Raw genomic sequence first — 19525 nt, 5'->3', positions numbered from 1 at the left:
TAATTTTTTTTTCATTCCTACGGTTTTCCAACAAAATCATATATGTTTAAACTATACGAATACGATTATAAACAATATGACAACATTTTGAACAGTACGCGTATCTCATTATTGAAAAAAAACCATTATGTGGGTCACTAATACTTTCACATAGAGTACAGTGCCGTCACGAACTAAAGCCTCATACCAAGGCTTCCATTATTGAAACAAATAAACTGTGTAACTCTTATTTTATCATAAGAGAAATAAAATAGCAAATAAGTGACTTATCATAAATGCGTCTTACCGCCTTGAACTATACGATATTTTAAAATCATCATGGATTGCGTCAAAGGAGTGCGCGAAAATATCCAAACAAATAACAGACTAAATATAATGGCTTCGATCTAAAAGTGCCAACTCGCTGATAGGAACCTTTTGTGATATACTTGTCATTTACTCATGTGCTATTCTTTCAATCACTGTATAGTTTTTATTCTTTGCAAGTTTTAATAGATAACAAATAATAAATAATTAATTATCTGAAATTAAAATAATTAATAAATGCCATAAAATAAATACTAACATAAAAAATATAGAATATAATACGCGTTACTTATACCATATTGTACTCTTTATTAAGAAATTGCCATTTCACGTAGGCTAAAATCACATATTACCAGTGAAGTACATCATGGTTTCATTCATACTTGGCTAATACAAAAATATTAATAAAATTTAACTGAAATCATTTCAGTAAAATGTGAGTCTAAGTGTACTATAAAGTAAACCTACATTACATGCATTTATAGAACTGCAGTATATGTTGCCTCTGGTATTATCTACAAGTATTACATGTTTAAGGGGTTTGTAACAGTTATATAGAGTAAAATGTTTGTCAATAAAAATATGTTTTGCGTAGACATAATCTTTTATTAATGTCTATATTACTATTTATAAAAATAGAAATGTTTGTGATGTATTAAAATAATTATTATTGATCCTGTTTAATTTTCCATTCCATCCAAGAAAAAGCAGCCTAAAAATTAAGTGAAATTTTACCAACAACTTTGCTCAGATTTATCGTATAGATTTGTATACAAATACGACCTTAAAGCAAAAAATAACATTCAAGCCTTATTTTATATTGAGGACAAAATTGAAATACACGAGGGATCAAAACACCTCTTACAAATTACGAGATGAAACTCGAGATGGATAATTATATCACTGAAAGAAAAGAGGGCACACATATTGCAAAACATACTTCCTCCAAATCCGAGTTGACATATATCTAAGAATAAATCCCGCATCATAAGCCTCCCAAGATGTTTCTTCCTTTGTCGACCCAAACTTTTCATATTGTCAAATTCGTTGTAACTATATCATAAGATATTTCACATAAACAATGAAAAATGTGGAAAAGATTAGTTATGGTATTTGCTGTATTACGTATTATGTACTTTCTAATTAATAAAAATAAATAATGATAAAAAAATCCATGAGTAAGCATGATTTTGGTTTATAGTTTTATGAAAAATAAATGTATAGACGTTAGATGTTTTTACTGAATATTGTAGCGATTTGTATTAATGAACATGTTTGTAGCACAACTATGTACTATGTTTATGAACACGAAAACGAGCGTAATTTTGTTTCAATTTTGATGACATTTTTCATATAAGTGTAGGCTGAATAAACTTGAATTAGCTCGCGAACCAGCAAGATCGGATAATGGGAATGGAGTGTTATGGGGGTTTTGATGTTTTTTTCGAAAATTGGGGCTTTCAAAGTTTTAACCTTGAAACATGGAAATGCCCAAACTTCATTACAACTATCGTGTAGAGCTTAAAACAAACAAAATTATATATTGAAGCATGTTTGTGCATCTAAAGATTACAGAGATAATTAAAAAGAAACTGTACATTAAAAAATGTTTTTAAAATTCCCTTTTTAATCTTATGGAGGAAAAGAAAACTGTAGTAGTTGGCTTGTCTATGGATATTTTGATCAAATTTGGCAAATTGATTTATTTCATCCTACACTATTAATAAAAAAAAATCTCTATTTATCCTTTTCCCTTTCCTGTTGAAGTAAACATAATGAAACTAATGTTTTTAAACAGGCATTAAATATTATTTGTTAATAAAAATAATTGCGTTGAAATTAGACAAACTGAGATATGTCTAAAAACATTCAAAAAAATATATTAATTGAGATTTACCATACATCAATTTAGCTTAAACAATACTTAACATAATTGCATATACATATGCTTCGAATGGGCAAATAGTTTATAAATACCTGAGTAAAAAAGTAGTAGTACACTTTGAGCCCATGATCTGCGAAAGCCTGGGCGAACAAGTTAGTCGGACAAATGAAGAAGTAGTCCCCAACAACATCGCCAATCATCTTCTGGTTGAGGTAACCATCGTTGGCGTGCTCCCAGTCCGTGTACTGCAAGGAGATGACATAGGAGATGACACAGGTTACGTACAGAGTACACTGTCCTTCCTTTACACTAACTGAGCGATTAGTGTTCCATTGTGTGTGCTATTTACACTACATCTTATATAGACTATAGTGTTTTGTGATTGGTTGTATTTTGCATGTTGTATCATGAATTGACTGCTATACAGTGCATATATAACTTAGGTTGGGCTTTTGTGTATTGTTAGTTGTAATGTGTTGGTTATGATTTTTCGCCTGAGGACAGGATAAGATTCCAGGTCCTGAAACGTTGTGTATTGTTTTTTTACCATTGTGATGGAAAATGTCCGTAATAAACCTTTTAACTGCCATCCAATAAATTTTAAAAAGTTACTGTTATAGCGTAACAGGCTCTGGTGTTCCAGCTTTTCGAAAAGCTAATAACATAAGATATTTTAGCAGTCTTGGGAACTACTAATTATTGGTTATGATTCATATATAGTTATGAAAACATTTCATTAGTATATTGTTAAGAGGTCTTTAAAACGTTTTATAAATACAAAAATACAGCGCACCCGAGTAAAAATGAGTACCTAAAAAGTTGGGCTTTCAATATCTTTCTTCCGTACTGTTATAGTTATAGTATACTCTGTTATAGTTATTCCATTGTATATGAGTTATGCATTCATATAAATTTCTTATTTGAGTAGAATTACATTTATTGCTTAGTAAATGTGGACATTTTTTGCAGAATGAACTTTTTTAACCAACCTGGAATATAATAGCGTCCCGCTCAAGCCTGGAGAAGTTCTTGAATATCGTGTTGATTATGTCAAGAAACTTGTCTCTTTGTAGGAAACTTGGCCCATCCTTCTCAAAATAGTCAATAAAGTCGTACAAAATGAAGTATGTACCTGGAAAAGAAATAATAATTGACTTACCCTATTTTTATGAGGAATATATTTGTATATTCATTCTCATTAGATTCCTGTTTGTAATCATATATGATAAAGTCCACTAATATGTGATTGTATAAGGATTTATAAGATAAATAAATATAGCATAATGTTGTGATATAATAAGTCAATATATGGTTATATTACTCGAAAAAAAACTCATTTACAGATTTAGAACCAAATCTACAACTACAAATGGTTTAAGATAAATCCAGAAAATCAGTAGATAATTGTAACATATTCTTACGCTGTACTATAAACTACTTTAAAGGTATTTACCATGTTTACAATTTATAATTAATAAAGGGTACCAGGTTATGCTTATTTTTGTTCTCATTAGTCCAAGACAATATTAGTTCAATCATGATATGAGCTATTCTTACTGAAATAGTTCTCAAACGCTGAGAAAATCATAGTTAAAACTTACCCAGCCAAGAACCATGCATATATTCCTCAACACTTTTAAGGGGTTCTAGTGTTACAAGTTAAGTACATGATACATTTTAAAAGGGATTCCATAAATTGTCTACATAACAAAGTGGTTATTAGAATAATTAAGAGATCAATGTCCAGGCTAAAAGCTATATCAATTTTTTCTTTTTAAAATTTAAAGAGAGAATTTAAACCCGGTTTGAAGCAAGCTCACCATCGTTGGAGCCTTTGATGTGCACGTTTTGGCGGCGATGGAAGGGGAGGAGGACAAACGTGCAATCCATTTTTATCATTACAACCTGTGAACTAATATTCCAACCAGGTAGACCTTTTATTATGAGTTTCATTACCAAAATGAAACTCGGAAAATTACAAAAATGTTCTTTCACAATATTTACAGTTAAGGATTATTAGTTAATTTAATTTAAATTTACAACTATATAGTTGTAATCTATATAGATTCGTTATATATTCGGTCATTTGGTTTCTAAATAATTAATAGTTCTGTATATGATTAATTAACGTGACCATCAATTATTACATGTTACATTTTTTGAAGCGTTTGGCTTGTAAAATAATCAAAAACAAAAGAAGGTGAGTATGTTAATTAGTTATATGCTGTACATGTATATTGCAGTAATTACATGCCAGTCGTTCAATGATGCATAAAAAAATTACCCATACCTGTAAGTAGGGGTTTTAAAGTACCTAATAAATAAATAAAATAATCTAAAACTTGATATGCCACGAAGTTATCAAGTATAAAGACAGTAATATACAGGGTGACAAAAAAGTCCTGAAACGGATTGGTATCTTTTTAACTACATCGGTCAGAAGATTCAAACCTTTCACATCAACTTATATGTATAAAAACTACATTTTGCAAGCATCACCATTCTTTGACCTCCACGAGGGAAACTGAATTCTTCAACTGTTAACTGAAACTGACTCTTCCTGGGCCCCCAATCGCAGATTGAAATTCAACCAGCTCATAGACTAATAGTATTCAATATTCAAAACAAATTAACCGGGTTTCAGCTCTCTAGCAAATGTTGACTACGAGTATTTGCCAATACTAAGGCCTGTGCAGGTATTTTCCGCAAGAACTTTGGACAGCTGCCATTTTGTAACGGATGAACCTTTTTTTGAGACACGGTTTCTGACAATGAACTCCACTTGACACGCCCTTTAAAATGATGTGCATATCAACATTTACATTAAAGATTATGTACTTACTCCTCATGGGTCGTCCCCTGGTAGAGATCAAAAATGGTAATGCTTACAAAAAGTAGTTTTCATACATATAAGTTGATTTGAAAGGTTTGAAAGGTTTTAATTTTGTAACGGATTTTGTTAAAAAGAAATTAAACAGTTTCCAGACTTTTTGTCACCCTGTATAAAACGAGATGATGTTAAAATCTTTCTAGTATTCACACTTGCGGTTACAACATTTAATAACATTTCAAACTCTTTATCAAGTTCTTGGAATATAAACAAATTATTGGTGATAAATCTAAATAAATCTGTCATCTCTTCACGGACAGCGACAAGCAATAAAAACTGTATCAGATATTTCACTCTATCATACGTTGAGCTTCTCTTAGAAATACCAGATAGTAGTTTAGTTTTTGTAATGAAACAATATTTGTTTTAGAAATGGCATCAGTGTAACGGACGTTTTTATTAACCCCTTCACATCAACCCCCTATCGTTATAAATTGTGGTAAACTGCATTTCCTGTGCTGTGTTGTGTTCAGACTAGTATATGTGACAGCTAAAGTCTACGTCAAGCAACCCATCAAGCCTAGCTTAAATTGCTCTGTCTATTTTAAATTTTTATATATATATAATGTTCCATACATTGTCTGTTTAGTCTATTTCTTAAATTTTTTACCATTATAAATAATGATTATATTATGGTTTGTAACGATTTTCCTACAAAACAAACGTTATCCACATGGGTTAAAAGTTTAATAGTATAGCGTTGCTGAAAAATGTGATTTATACACAAATACAAGAAAATTATTCTCAGTAGTAATTATATTGGTATATTAGGTTGTCATTAAATAGTTTTACAGAACATGTAATGGTTAAAATGGAAAGCTGGTAGTTGATATTATATTATAGTTTCCTTGATTTCATTAGTGTATGGATTCCAGTTGTCAAGACTTATTAAAAACTTATATAATGTCTTTAATCACAAATAATTTTTAATTCGCTGTTAGTTTTGTAAATACAATACTGGAAATCAATAGTTTAATGGTTTGCCAATCATGAAACTGAAGTGAACTGATAGAATATGGATGAAGAGAAATTATTATTTCTATCATTTAGTATAAAAATTAAATTACAATTCAATAGTGACATTTCACTGTAAAACAATGTACTTTTTAGAGCAAAGGATACATTATATCGCTGATACTATATAGGAATGAAACTTCACAACGTTCAATATACCCATAAACATCCGTGCTACATATATACTGTATATAGCTTTCAAGTCTTACAAGTCAAAAAATATTCAATGCATCGTTGTGAACGGCGTTTTGTTTTTACAAGGGAATGTTAACCATCCCAAACCTAGCTATACATCATATAATACATGACTAATTCAACTCATCCACATTTTATAAAACATCTTATCTCAATATTACAGTAAACTCTTTGGCGAATCTCTTTTATTTATTTTAAAGCTTTATTTGAGCGTAATTGATCGTTTCGAAATTAAATATTAACAGTCAATTAGACATAAACATAGATTCTAAAAGTTAAAATAATCAAATATTTAACTTAAAAATGATACTTAACTTAACACTAGTACACTATGTCCAGTAAACATTTATAAAACTTAAATTAATTCCATCGCAGCTAGTAATGTAGGCAAAGTTCCAAATTTACATTGCTCATCAATGTGGAGCCAAATGAAGTAAAATGATGGAACTAAATGAAGCGGAAAATGGAGACAGGGAAAGAATTTGTTGCTAACGTAAGTGAGACAGTTTGGAAGAGCTATAAATCTTTCATAAAGTTTTTAACAAGGGATAAATGAGACGCAGTCAACGTGGGGCTGTTGCAGCGATTAGGATATTGAATAACTTTCGTAATTTCTTACTTCTTCTGTACAAAATTTTGATCGCAGTCTTTTCCCTTTTTTACGAATATTTTCTTAAAATGTCGTTGGACGTTAGCCATAGTTGATTTATATTAAAAATAGAAACCTCTACTAGGTAGATCAAGTCAAGAGGTTTAGATGTTTATTTATACCAACCTAACCTCACATTTAAGTTGGGACAAATTAGGTTCACGGAAGAATAACAAATGACCTTAGGGCACCTAAGTGAGCATTCAAAATCTCACATTTTTAAACTGGTCTTAGCATCCCATCCAATAACAATATAATAATGTTGAATTCTAAGGCAATTAAGCAGGCATATTAATTAAGGGAAATCCAATGGTCCCCGATCTCTTAATCTTAGTCTAACCACACAAAATAAAGTGAGCTACATAAAAATTCACTGAAACAGCTTTACACAAACAAACTTACATGGACTTAAATGATTATGCTTCATCAGTTGATAAAAATGACATCATATGGTCTATTGAGAACTATCTTCTTTTTAAATCTTCTCATATTGTCCCAAAAAGATCCTTATACATAATATTATTCTTATAAATTTGTATACATATCCGTATATTCTCTCTTATAAATGCTACAACAAACAAATCTGTCAAACTAGCCGTTTTAACTAAACACGCATATTTCATTGGTCCAAGTGGTCAAATCTACAATAGTATAAAGTATCAGCAAATAGTTTTTGAGCTTAGATGTGTATATGAAACAATGTTAAACATTTTCATAGCTCAGGTAGAACTGAATGACAATAAAGGTAATCAAAAATGAATCCGTAACCCCCATTTTTTTTAATCAGATTTACTCGTCATAAAATGAAAATTGGATCCCCTTGAGTTTTGATTTTATAAAATCCAAAATTTATTAATCTAGGTAAAATTAGACCTCCACAACACATGCCTATTGCTGACATGAGCTGATAATAAACTCATTTTCATTGTACAGTAAGATCTTAAAATCAACTACAACAATTGGAGGATGTTGGATTGGTTAGAGTTGGACAAAACCCCAACAGCTGCAAGAGTGATACATATTTCAACATTTATATTACTTATAAAATATCAATTTGCTATCAAATTTATTACTCATCATTTACGTATCTAATTTTCAAACAAGAGTATTTGTATAATTAAATACACTATAATATTAAAAAATTACGAAGTGATCGTAAAGGTCGCTTACCCTCGTCCTGGTTGCTGCCGATGAGGATTTCTGTGTCCTGGAAATCGCCCTCCTTCAGAAGATCGAGTGGATGTTTTGGAAGGAACACGCCGTCGATGGTAGGGGCTGAGGGGAACCCTAGGATGCCGAAGTATGAGTTCCATTGTTGGACTGATATGGTCTTGGCGTCCACAGCTCTCATACAAGACATTACCCTGAACATAACATACAAGTGATAGTATACAAATGGTGCAATAATTGCGGATTGGCATTTTACTCAACAACATACAAAACATGAACGGTTGGCTACGAAATTGGTTACCGGCAAAAATCCAGGCGTTCTGTCCACTCCCTAAAGCGTTTTGGCAATGCATGAAATGGAGTAATAGTATTAGGAATTTATTTACTTACATTTTTATTTCTTGGTTTACATTTTACAGAATGTCCACAGTTGCGACTAAATTAATATAAATATTTGCTCACAAATATTATTTACTTTTCAATATAACATATCCTATGTATGGTTAGGTTAATCAGTTTGGATTTGAAAAAACGCTGCAAAGATTAAAGTGTTAAGGTTTTCACCAAGACCTTACAAAGCACATTTTAAACAGGTTTATCATTGAATTAACCTATTACTTAAACACGGATTGAAACAAGCTTTGTATTTGTATTGGATATGTAATATTCTGGTCTTTGAAGTATTGCCAAAATCTCCCGTGAACTTAATTTTCCAAACATCACCAAAGCTTTATACAGGATCAACCTATTTTTCCTCACTTTTAATTTGAACTTCCCATTAGTCGAAATAATCAGTAGAATCCATCACTGTTTGTAGGTATAAAACCCTAGCCATATACAGCCTCCCGTTGTCAATAAATAGCATCCCGGATGATAAACGTAAACAATCGGGTATAATATAAAACATTCGTAAAATGGGCGTAGAACTCTAGCGTGAGGTGAGTACTTACAAAAAAGCCAAAACTATGATATTGAACTTGTAGGAACAAAACAAGGTCCAACAAACTTTTTGCTCAGGCTGGAAATTTCTTACCCGTCATACTTGGCTGAGCATGTTTCTCGTCCTTCGCCATGTTCGACCAACATCTGGCGGATGAAGGGTTTACAACACCTACTCTAGGTTCTTTACTTGATTGTGTACTAATCTCACCTAGAAGGACTTTCGACCAGCATGGACGCATTGCAACCGCAGTCATCGATGAGTGTCTTGGCTATCTCGACTGCCCTCTCTCCCGTCATGAAGCTCCAAGGGGCGTTCAGTGTCCCTGACTGCATGATCCCTCGTCTGACCAACCCTCGGGTGACCGGGGATACGAGATGTAAGCTCACCTGCAACAGGTCATGGAAGAATCAATTTGCTGGACAAGCTAAAATAACCACAAACACGAAATATTTTATTTGTATACATGTTATCATATGAAAAAAAGTGTAAAATACCTGGTTTCAAACCCACTGGAAACCATTGTTTATTTGATAGTCAAAGTTGCAATGAATTCTAATAGGCTGGCTGATAACATAATCACGTGTTTTGTTGTGCTACAGCATAAGCACCAGCTGTTTTAATCAATGTATTGTGGGGAATTTACTTTCTTTTACTCCCTAGGACAAAAATTAGGTTGAAGTTGAAAAAATATACCTATTTCGTCCGGTGATTTTTCCGAATAAAATGGTCCCTATAAACAAACAGGGTGAGGCAATGAAAGCGCCCCAATTTATAAATAGTACAAACTCATTAATGTTCACCCTATAGATATAAATAGCACATCAAAACACAGCTTATCTTTTGCCATTTCAGCCTAACAAAGTCATATTTTCCATTTCTTGAAAACAAAATCCTGCAAGTGACGTCCTTGTCCTACTTGACGTTCCTTTTTAATCACTTGAAAACTCCATCAAATACTCCTCCAGCATTGCTTCAGGAATCACTTAGGTTTTTGGGCAATTCTTAGCTTTGGTTCAAGCAAATCTGTGGGGCAACTTTGAAAAACCTCTAACTTCTAGTAACTTATCAGAATACTCCCCTCCAAAAAAAGAGCCCACGTAAAGCTTTTAAAAACAAACGCTTCCTGGCAAATCTCTTTGGACTTTCAAGTTACTGCGACTCCCACTTTTTTTAACATTTGCTGGGTGTACAAATGTTTTTGCGGCACCCACCGATTATTTTTAAGGTTTAAGCTGTAATCCTAAATAATTTTACCCAGTTAACCATTGTCTTCTAATCTGGAACAGCGACATGTTGACCAAGGATGGAATGTGGTCCAAACAATTTCTGGGGTTTTGCACAAGAATCACTATTTTTGAAATAGGTTGCCACAACAAAATCTCAGTGTTAATAGCCTCAGGCATAATGTTAACTAAAATGTCATAGTTTAATTGATGTTATAAGCACATTCTCTGTTCATTTTTTGTTGCTTTACTTATAGTGTGACAACTAAAGAAAATTGGGGTGCTCTCAATGCCTCACCCTGTATTATTAAAAAAGTTAAAATAATTAAACACAACTTAAAATTAAAATTGTATTGTATTACCATCGTGTTTCATCATTTTTTTTTCAAAATCATATCGGCATTCAACTTAATTAACACAGACGAGTTTTATTTTATTATTTTGTTGGCGGAGAGCAATGTTGTTTTGCTTCTAAATAACAATAGATTTCGTGTACAAAAGCAAAACAAGACAGAAATATTCTTTTGAAGTTTGACAATATACAACATTGTCGTTTTATGATTTTGTCAGCTTAATAATAATAATAATAATAATAATAATGGCGCAGTATAACAAAAAATACTGTCCATCAGATGGGTAAAAAGTTTCTTTTCGCTAATTTTCTTTAAACATTAGATCGAGTCAAAAATTCACTCAAGATTGAAAATGTGATGACATATTGCCAGTTTCAAATACAGTAATGTTAACACTTTAACATTACTGGACTCATTGAAGCTTAGTTCCCACGTGTATGTTGTTCTTGATAGTAGTTGGAATTTTATGATGTGTTAGAACTTCTCGAGGAATTTTCTAATGAGAGACACACGCTAAAATTTATTCCATAAGTAAATTTTATATTCGTGAAGTCTTTAGATACAACAAATAAATTTTTGATAAGAAAATCAAGTAAGCAAGGCAAGAAAACTAAGAGCTTATAATTACACAGGTTTTGATTATTATCACATAACATAGCTTGAGTATTTAAAGTACACTATTGCTGACAATGTATTTTCTTTCGTCTAAAATTTTAGCATTAATAGAATACCACATCAGAGGATGTTTTTTTTTTAATTTATTAAATAAATCATTGCGGTAAAAAAACTAAATTTAAGACAATATTTCCATCAACAAGTACAGGGTACATTTATATTGTTAGTGTCCTTTACATATTAAACATACAGGTACATATTTTTTGCAAAGTGTCAAATTTTGTAAGCATACGTTTTACCTTAACTGAATGTATACGATAAAATGGAACAATGTATTGAACAAGCTTTGTATGTTTGAAGGTGATAGACTATAAAATTTCCCGTTAAAGGCAATGTATAAGGTAGTATTATGATGATATATTGAGATGAGTAAAATGCATACAGCCATTGGTTAATATATTGGGACATGGAAAGAAAATAAAAACCATATACTATTTGAATTTTCTTTATCTCAACAATGACCATACTCTGTTTAGTTATGGATTTACTAGGTGTAACCTAACTTTATTATGTGCCTCGTGGTAGATTCAAGAGAGAAAGATTCTAGATTCAAGAGATTTATTATACCATTGAGTAATAAATACAATAGGTAACATCTTAAAAAAATCTTAAGTAATATTAGGTAAAATATTGGTAAGGATTTAATTTTCAGAATATAAGTGGTTCAGTCATTAAACAGTTTTGTAATGTTATTTATCATGAATGCCAACTTAATTATTATTTCCACTGAAAACGACTACTCAACAAAAATATATTTTGTTGTTTATTATTCCAATAATATTTTCTAAAATGAGTCCATTATAAGTCTAGCATATTGACGTAAGAATGTTACATTTGTGCATTTCTTATGTAGGAAATATGACCGTCGGTCTCATGGTACATTTCACAACCGGGACGGATTCACTCTTTCGTTTTGATGTCCCCAGTGATGCTAAAAACAATGGATATATATATTCCTACACAAGACAAATTGAAGTTTGCTTAGTCTGCAGACTTAATGCAGCGTAATGAGTCAATTTAGATTTGTAACTATAAAACGTGACAGACCCAAGCGTAATCGTTTGAAAAATGAGTTACAGGTAATGAAAGAACGTGTAAACCCATAGACATTCACTATATTGAACAATAGGGTTATGATGCTAAACCAAATCTTCTATTATCCGACGCTCTATTACAAGAATATATTGCATTAACAAGACCCGGTGGGGGGGGGGGGGGAGTAAAATCAGTGATCGGACAGTTCCCTTATGAGAAACTTAATCTAAATCTCCCATGGTTTAGATAACACAAATGCATTCTAGTTCTCACAGCTTTTGCTTGATAAACTATTAAAAGTTTTATAAAATATTGTTTACAGCTCGTGAAATTTATAAGAAGAGGTGAGCATCCACAAAAGTAATAAGAGACAAGAAAGGGCGCTAAATCAAATTTAGTTGATTGCTGTTTAGTTTCCCTCTACAGAAACGTTATTTACCTAGTAAAACCCTTGAAAATAAAGCCTATTTCGTCTCTTTGGTCCTAGTATATGGATTAATATGATTACTTGTTTAGTATGGCAAATTAAACCGGACTATAGTACTGTAAACAAAACATTGAAACATCAACTACGTAAAAATACCTATATAAGATCCGATTTCCTGGGCCTAACATTATCATCACACAGCAAATCACCATTTAAGATTGACCGATTTGAACTTGGAACTTCTATTACAAAGCTCTTATGTCCCTACCAATGCACGCCACAGTCATAGTTTATATCATTTACCAACAAACACGTGGTGCAGATTATAGAATTACTCAAATATTGGCTTAGATAAAACTCATTTTCTTGACAAGTCATGTTTTATCATGTAATATAATGAATACTATGTTTTAGTAATTGTTAATTTTTGGCTAAGCTATCAGTTTCTAGGTGTATGAAGAACAGAGAAATTAAGCTCAAACAGCAGTGAATTGTCTCACCATGTTATAACATGCTCGTGTTGCAGTAACTAGAAACAAAGAAATAGCAGAAAGAATTTAGAACATGTCTGCGAAAGGAAAGGAAATAGAGAGATGGAAGACAGTGGATAGGGAAGGAGAGCTGGAACGAAAACAATTTAATTTAACCCAATGCTGCTATTGACTGGAAACTCGCTCATTCCGTTATATACCAAGATAATCCACACCGTACATACTTTTTTTATATCAATATAATGTTATAAACGGCTGAAGTCAGTAAACAAGTATTTAAAAGTAGCTTTATATTTTACACAAGGATGAGTTATCGTAGATTTATCAAGCTGTTATACACAAGGGAATTCTTTTTTTAGAGGAAAAGAAAATGGTATTAATATTTGTTATAAAATATTCATCTTCAGTATAGTAACATTCAGTTTATAAATACAATCTAAGTCTTATGACAGATTATTCATATAAAACTTCGTTACTGTTGTATTTATAGTAAACACATTCAATTATTTAGCTTAAAACATAGGTTTCTACAAAACTGTAACTAAACAAAACTGTAAAATAAAAGGTCCGAACGACCTAGTGTTTTTAGGTGAAGAATTGGGGCCTACAATATTTATTTTAAACGGTTCCTTTTGACCAATTTTCCATATAGAAAATAAACTGTAAAGTCTTGGTCTCATGGTAAGACCTAGTCATATATATATGTGTGTGTGTGTGTGTGTTCGTTAGCATGATAACTCATGTAAAATTTATCTGATTCAGATGAAATTTGGTTGAAATGTGTAAACCTATATTTCTTCGAACAAGTTCAAACCCAAGCATGATCGGACTACAGTATAGGGACGGGTTTATGGGGGTTTTATAGAGTAAAATTGGTTTCATCAAGTTTAAAATTACAATATATGCTCCTATTGACAAATATCAATAATATTATATAACAATATCATATAATATTATTATTCATGGGTGTTTGGTCTATTTTTAATGAGATGGTTGTTACCCATGGATCATAAAAATGCCCAATTTTCATTAAGCCCTTCATCTAGAGCTAAACAAAACCAAATAATGTAGTCTATTGAATCGAAGCATTGTTGTGTATTAATGCTCCGTCTAAATGTTACGGAGAAAACTGTATAAAAATTTAAAAATTTAATTTCAAAATCCCCATTTTACTTATATGAAAAGTTAGTAAGCTGTTGTAGTTTGCTTGTTCGTGGATATAGGTAATCTAATAAAATTTAAAAACCTACTTATTTAACCCTAAGCTATTAACGTTAATACAAGCGCACCTTATAACCTTCTCTGTACCAGAAAACCTAAGTATTTGTTAATAATATTGTATAATTTTTTTACTGAAACGCTTTAATGTAGCACACCCATTTAATGTAGCATGTAGCACACCCATGTAAAATTTTTGTATGTAAATCAAAAATACTTGTTTACGATAATTTTTCGATTCCAATATTATATGATAAACGGATTTAATAACTCAGAGGGTAAATCGTGCAGGTTAGCGAACAAGGGAATGGCGTGCAAGCTAGACGTAACCTTGTTGTGTATGAATACTTACAGTATATATCGCTGTAGAATAATCATTTGTGCTACACTGATTGTTGTCGAGATTGTGTGTTGCTTATTTTTCTTCTAACAAAAATTCAAGCCGTTTGAAATCTTGTTTAATAGATATAAGTTTATGTTTCAAAAACGTAGCTGTAACAGTTTTATTTTTCAAACACCTCACGTTCGTAACAATATTCATGGATAATGAAATTGAATGTAAATACATTAAATTGAATGTATGAATTAAATAATCAATTGAATGTATGTGATATTTAATTCTGGCGACTAGCATAATAAACAGAAATTTGTCACACCAATAGGAGATGAACTGGGATTTCCTCAAATATAAAAGAGTCAGCAAACTTTAGCCGTTTTTACTAAATCCCATACAAAATTTAACTTATTTTTGTGTGGGTTTATAATCCTATCGAAGTTGGACAAAATCGTAAAAGGTACATTTTAATTGCATTTTAAATAGATATTTCGTTTAAAATTCCTACGTAATATTAAACAGGTTTATACAAATTTTGCCATTCTTACATGAAAATTAACTATTTTATCATCATAACACAATTTTTGGATGATAGATTGTGATTATCTTTATTTATGTAATTACTAACTATTGTCCAAGTCCTATTGTTTAATCGTGATTGTGACTTAGCAGCTGTTAACATAATAGGTTATAGTCAAACACATTGGGTACAATGAAGCAACTAACTAGTACATGGTACGGAGTCATGTTCGTGAAGGGCGATCTGTACCTACAATCGGATACATAATTGATGAATTACTAATAATTGAACCAACAAGCAGCAATGTCTAACAGTTTTCACATAACCTCTACGATATAAATAGTTTATTAAATAATAAAGTATATGAATTTCACCATACATAAAACATACTCCCTTAGTAGATTTCTCATCCTTTTGGAACAGCTGAAGACACTTTTATTGTTAGTTCTGTACGGTTTATGTAGAGGTCGTGTTTTGTTTACAAATTGTTTCCCGTTATTACCATAATTTAAAACCTCATTTAACCAAATAATACAATCTAATCATAAACAATAACTTGTCCCCTATTTATAACCAAACAGTAAAACATAAATCAAGAATTTAACCCTAGAATAATAGAAACAAAATTTCGTCGATTCTAGCGCCCAGTGTCACCGTACATGAACTAGTCACGAAAAACGTGCTTCACAATTTACAATGGGATGAGAAGTCTACTTTTGTTGGTTAGTCTATGATTTCACGTATCTTAGTTGAGTATACTTAGTTTTTCACATTGAGTTAATAAAATATCACGGACTTTACTAACACCTCATGATTCATGCATTTAAAAATACATCATAGATATATTTATTTCGGATTAACATTAACATGAGACTCATAGCCTATTGAGAAGTCTCGTGGTCACACGATAAATTGAAGCCTTTTAGCTTATTTATATATCGTACCTTATGGTTATTCTAGGTTTTGAAGACGAGTATTTAATTGTGATTATAATTTCTTTCGTGTCCTTTCTGTGGTAGCGTCAGGTTAAATATGAGCAGTTGTAAAATACAATATATACCAAAATACATTACGGCTTATCTTCCAATCATCAAACTCCTTGATGAACTATTTTATCTTCATTTACTTGGAGGAAATTCATTCAAATGAAGTCAAACAAATCCAATCAAAATTATTCTTTATTCGTTCTGAACACACTATATATGAATAGCGTGAATACAATAATTATAACAAAGATATTAATAATAATGTAAATAAATCAACGGGAAAGATTATTTACTCTATAACAGCATTTGGTGCGTAGACACTTTTAATAACTGCTTATTAAATGATTTGAGAGTACACATCGAGGATTCATAGAATTGTGTGGTCTCTTTCCTCTTCTCAGAACCGAGTAATGACTGTCAAGTGTATAAAGGTGTTTAAGAGCATGTTAAAAACTGTTGAGTCGAATAAAATGCGGTCACGTTTTAGCAACACGTATTAGTTTCCACTCATATAGTGTGTCTTTAGTAATATATGGGCCCAATGTGGTAAATTTACTATTGATATACCCTGTAAATTCCATCGATATAATGTATTAATCACCAAGATAAAATGTAGATTTATATTTTTTTACATAAAAGGTTTTCAAGCTATGCACACTGTTCTTCAAGCAGTTATTTTTTATCAGCTAAAGACCTTTAACATCCTTAAAATTAAGGGAAATATCGATCTTTTACGCAAAAAATTTAAAGGTAGTAAATTTAATATCTAATATGACTGCATCAAACAAATAAAACAATATCAAATCAAATCAAATCATTTATTGCCAAAACATCTTAATAAAATTCTTAATAACATTTTTTTAAACATTATTTACATAACATAAAATATATTATGCAACTAGTTACTTATCCAACTTATTTCTAGTAATAATTATAATTTTAGCACGATACGAATGCTAATTTAAGAACAAATTGTATATGAAAGCGTGCTTCGGAACTCAACCACATCGTAAGCAAAATGATTGCTTTATCTGAATTGTTACTTTAATTTAATGTTTACCTACAACTATCAATCAATTACTATGAAGTTTTTTCAATGCTACGGCAAAAAATTAGTTTTACCCAAAATAAAAATCATATCTTTCACGTCAATTTATTAATTGATGTATCTTCCTTAAAAAACTATAGGATTGGGGTTTGAGGTTTCCTGTACTAATCGGTTAAACTGCTAATGGTAGTTTGCTAAACAAACAAGAAATACTATTTGGCAAGTATTTTAATAATGAACAGACATTTAAAAATTAGAACATTATACATTTATAGAATTTGTGATTTCATTACGTTTTTAAAAGTTTTGTTTATCTTTAAATATATAAATAGTGTATATTTAGAATATTTATCCGTCTATTAACTTAATAATAAAGCAATAATAATGAATAATAATGCAATACCCTTAGAATACAGGTTTGTAAAAATCTCATGAGTACATTGAAGTTTCTGAATAATTTGTGACACATTTTATCTGCCTCTAGTGCCTCGGATAATAGATTAGTTTTTTGTTTCTGTCGCAACATAATAGCAGGATTGGATGTCATTCGCACAAAGTTACAAGTAATAGTAAACCCCTGCGGCACTTTGTAGATTCTACCCCAGTGTACGTGTCTTTGAGAGGCTCTGCTTTACGGTTCATCCATTTATATATTTTTCTCTTTGAACATAACTCAAAGAAATTTATGTATAATTAAATACTCTACGCAAGTAAATTAAGTATTTATAAATATTAAATATATAAAAAAGTTTACTTAACGGGTATATAAAACACGCGAAACTGATTGCATTATTAAGATCCACGAACAACCGGGAATGTATATATACAATAACCACGTCTAAGCAGCGTATTTAATTAACTCGCTTTTATAATCCCTATATTAATAATACACGGTTTCAGTTAGTATTTCTAAAGTGGTTGATTTTGGCAACTATGCCTACCTGAATTGACATTTGTATATACATTTTATTCTTTAATCACAGCCAAGGTGAACTATCCCCATGTCAGTAGAAGGTGTTCAGTTTAGATTGGGTACTCAAAGTAAGGTTGATTATTTGATCAGAGTGGTCAATGAAGAAGACCACTTTTATGGCCCGTTAGAAGGACGTAGAATTGGACACACTAAATTTTGTCTCACCACAACAAGTTTTTTCTTCACGAATATATAAATGTGACGTTTAAGGTATGGAATGACGTACATGATATTGCAGACATTTATAACATTGGTCTTCTCAGATCCAAGCTAGCCACACTTATTTGTAAATTCACTCAACCATCTAATGCGGTTGGTGGTTTACCAGCTTTGGAAAGAATTCGCCACCCGAATGAACGTCACGGGAACAATTTTATCTGAGCCGAAGAGGACGGTATACCGAATATTAACTCTGTAAGCAATAGATCTGCAAAAACTTGTATTTGAAAAATATAAATTTTCTGTAGAAAAAGGGTTAGCTTGCAGGTAAGTCGTACAAGGTGGGTTGTAGATTAAAGAAAAAACTTATTGATAACTTACTAGCAGAATTTTTTAATTCCAAATAGTTTGTGATTCGGGCACTGAAGTTCCAACTAAACAAAAGTTACAAATCTGTAACAGGACACTGAGACCTTATTATCTAAAATGTATTTGATGATTAAATTATTTTGAGGCCATTACATTGGACATTACTGCCTTTTCAATGAGTTTATTCCTCCGGAAAATCATTGGATTGGTATGTACAGATTCGTAATGTCTTTTCAAACATTTAATCGCATAAAGCACGTTATCTATTTGTATTTATTTGATCAAACCAGTCGATGGTTTAGCTATACGATGGCCACTTTTATTTGTTTTGTATACAATTCCATGATTTAATTATCCATCTGCACTTTTTCTGTGGTATAGTTCATTTTTACAACACAAGGACATCAATCTGTTCTCTTATTGTGACACTCCTATCCCTTGTTACATATAAGAGGTTGCACATAATTATATTTTCTATTCAAAGTAACGTAGGAATTTTACTGTGACCTTATTAGCAAATTTCCCTATAGGGAAGTAGCTATTACCGAAGGTGGCAGTAGGGTTTTTTTGCCGATCCTGCGGGATTGAGCGTGATTGAGCGTGTGAGCGTGTGACGTCACACGACGCCGCCCCCGCCCCCGACGCCGCCCCACCCCCACCCC

At 31.5% G+C, this 19525-nt stretch overlaps 1 protein-coding gene across 1 annotated transcript in view; it reads right to left on the bottom strand.

The window, feature by feature from the left end:
* Positions 1 to 19525, bottom strand: part of LOC128998649 (acetylcholinesterase-like) — a 157928-nt gene that overhangs the window by 14012 nt on the left and 124391 nt on the right. The window contains exons 4-7 of the mRNA XM_054424875.1: positions 9260 to 9438; positions 8110 to 8303; positions 3181 to 3323; positions 2284 to 2436 (exon numbers count right to left, since the gene is read on the bottom strand). Of these exons, the coding sequence (XP_054280850.1) occupies positions 2284 to 2436; positions 3181 to 3323; positions 8110 to 8303; positions 9260 to 9438 (669 nt within the window). The remainder of the gene's footprint in view (positions 1 to 2283; positions 2437 to 3180; positions 3324 to 8109; positions 8304 to 9259; positions 9439 to 19525) is intronic.

The sequence above is a fragment of the Macrosteles quadrilineatus genome, unplaced genomic scaffold (genome assembly GCF_028750875.1).
Source record: "Macrosteles quadrilineatus isolate MER2022 unplaced genomic scaffold, UCM_ALF_1.0 Scaffold_7__1_contigs__length_78375512, whole genome shotgun sequence".
NCBI classification, from domain to species: domain Eukaryota; kingdom Metazoa; phylum Arthropoda; class Insecta; order Hemiptera; family Cicadellidae; genus Macrosteles; species Macrosteles quadrilineatus.
Note: the sequence above shows the minus strand (reverse complement) of the source record. Positions and strands in the feature narration are given on the sequence as shown.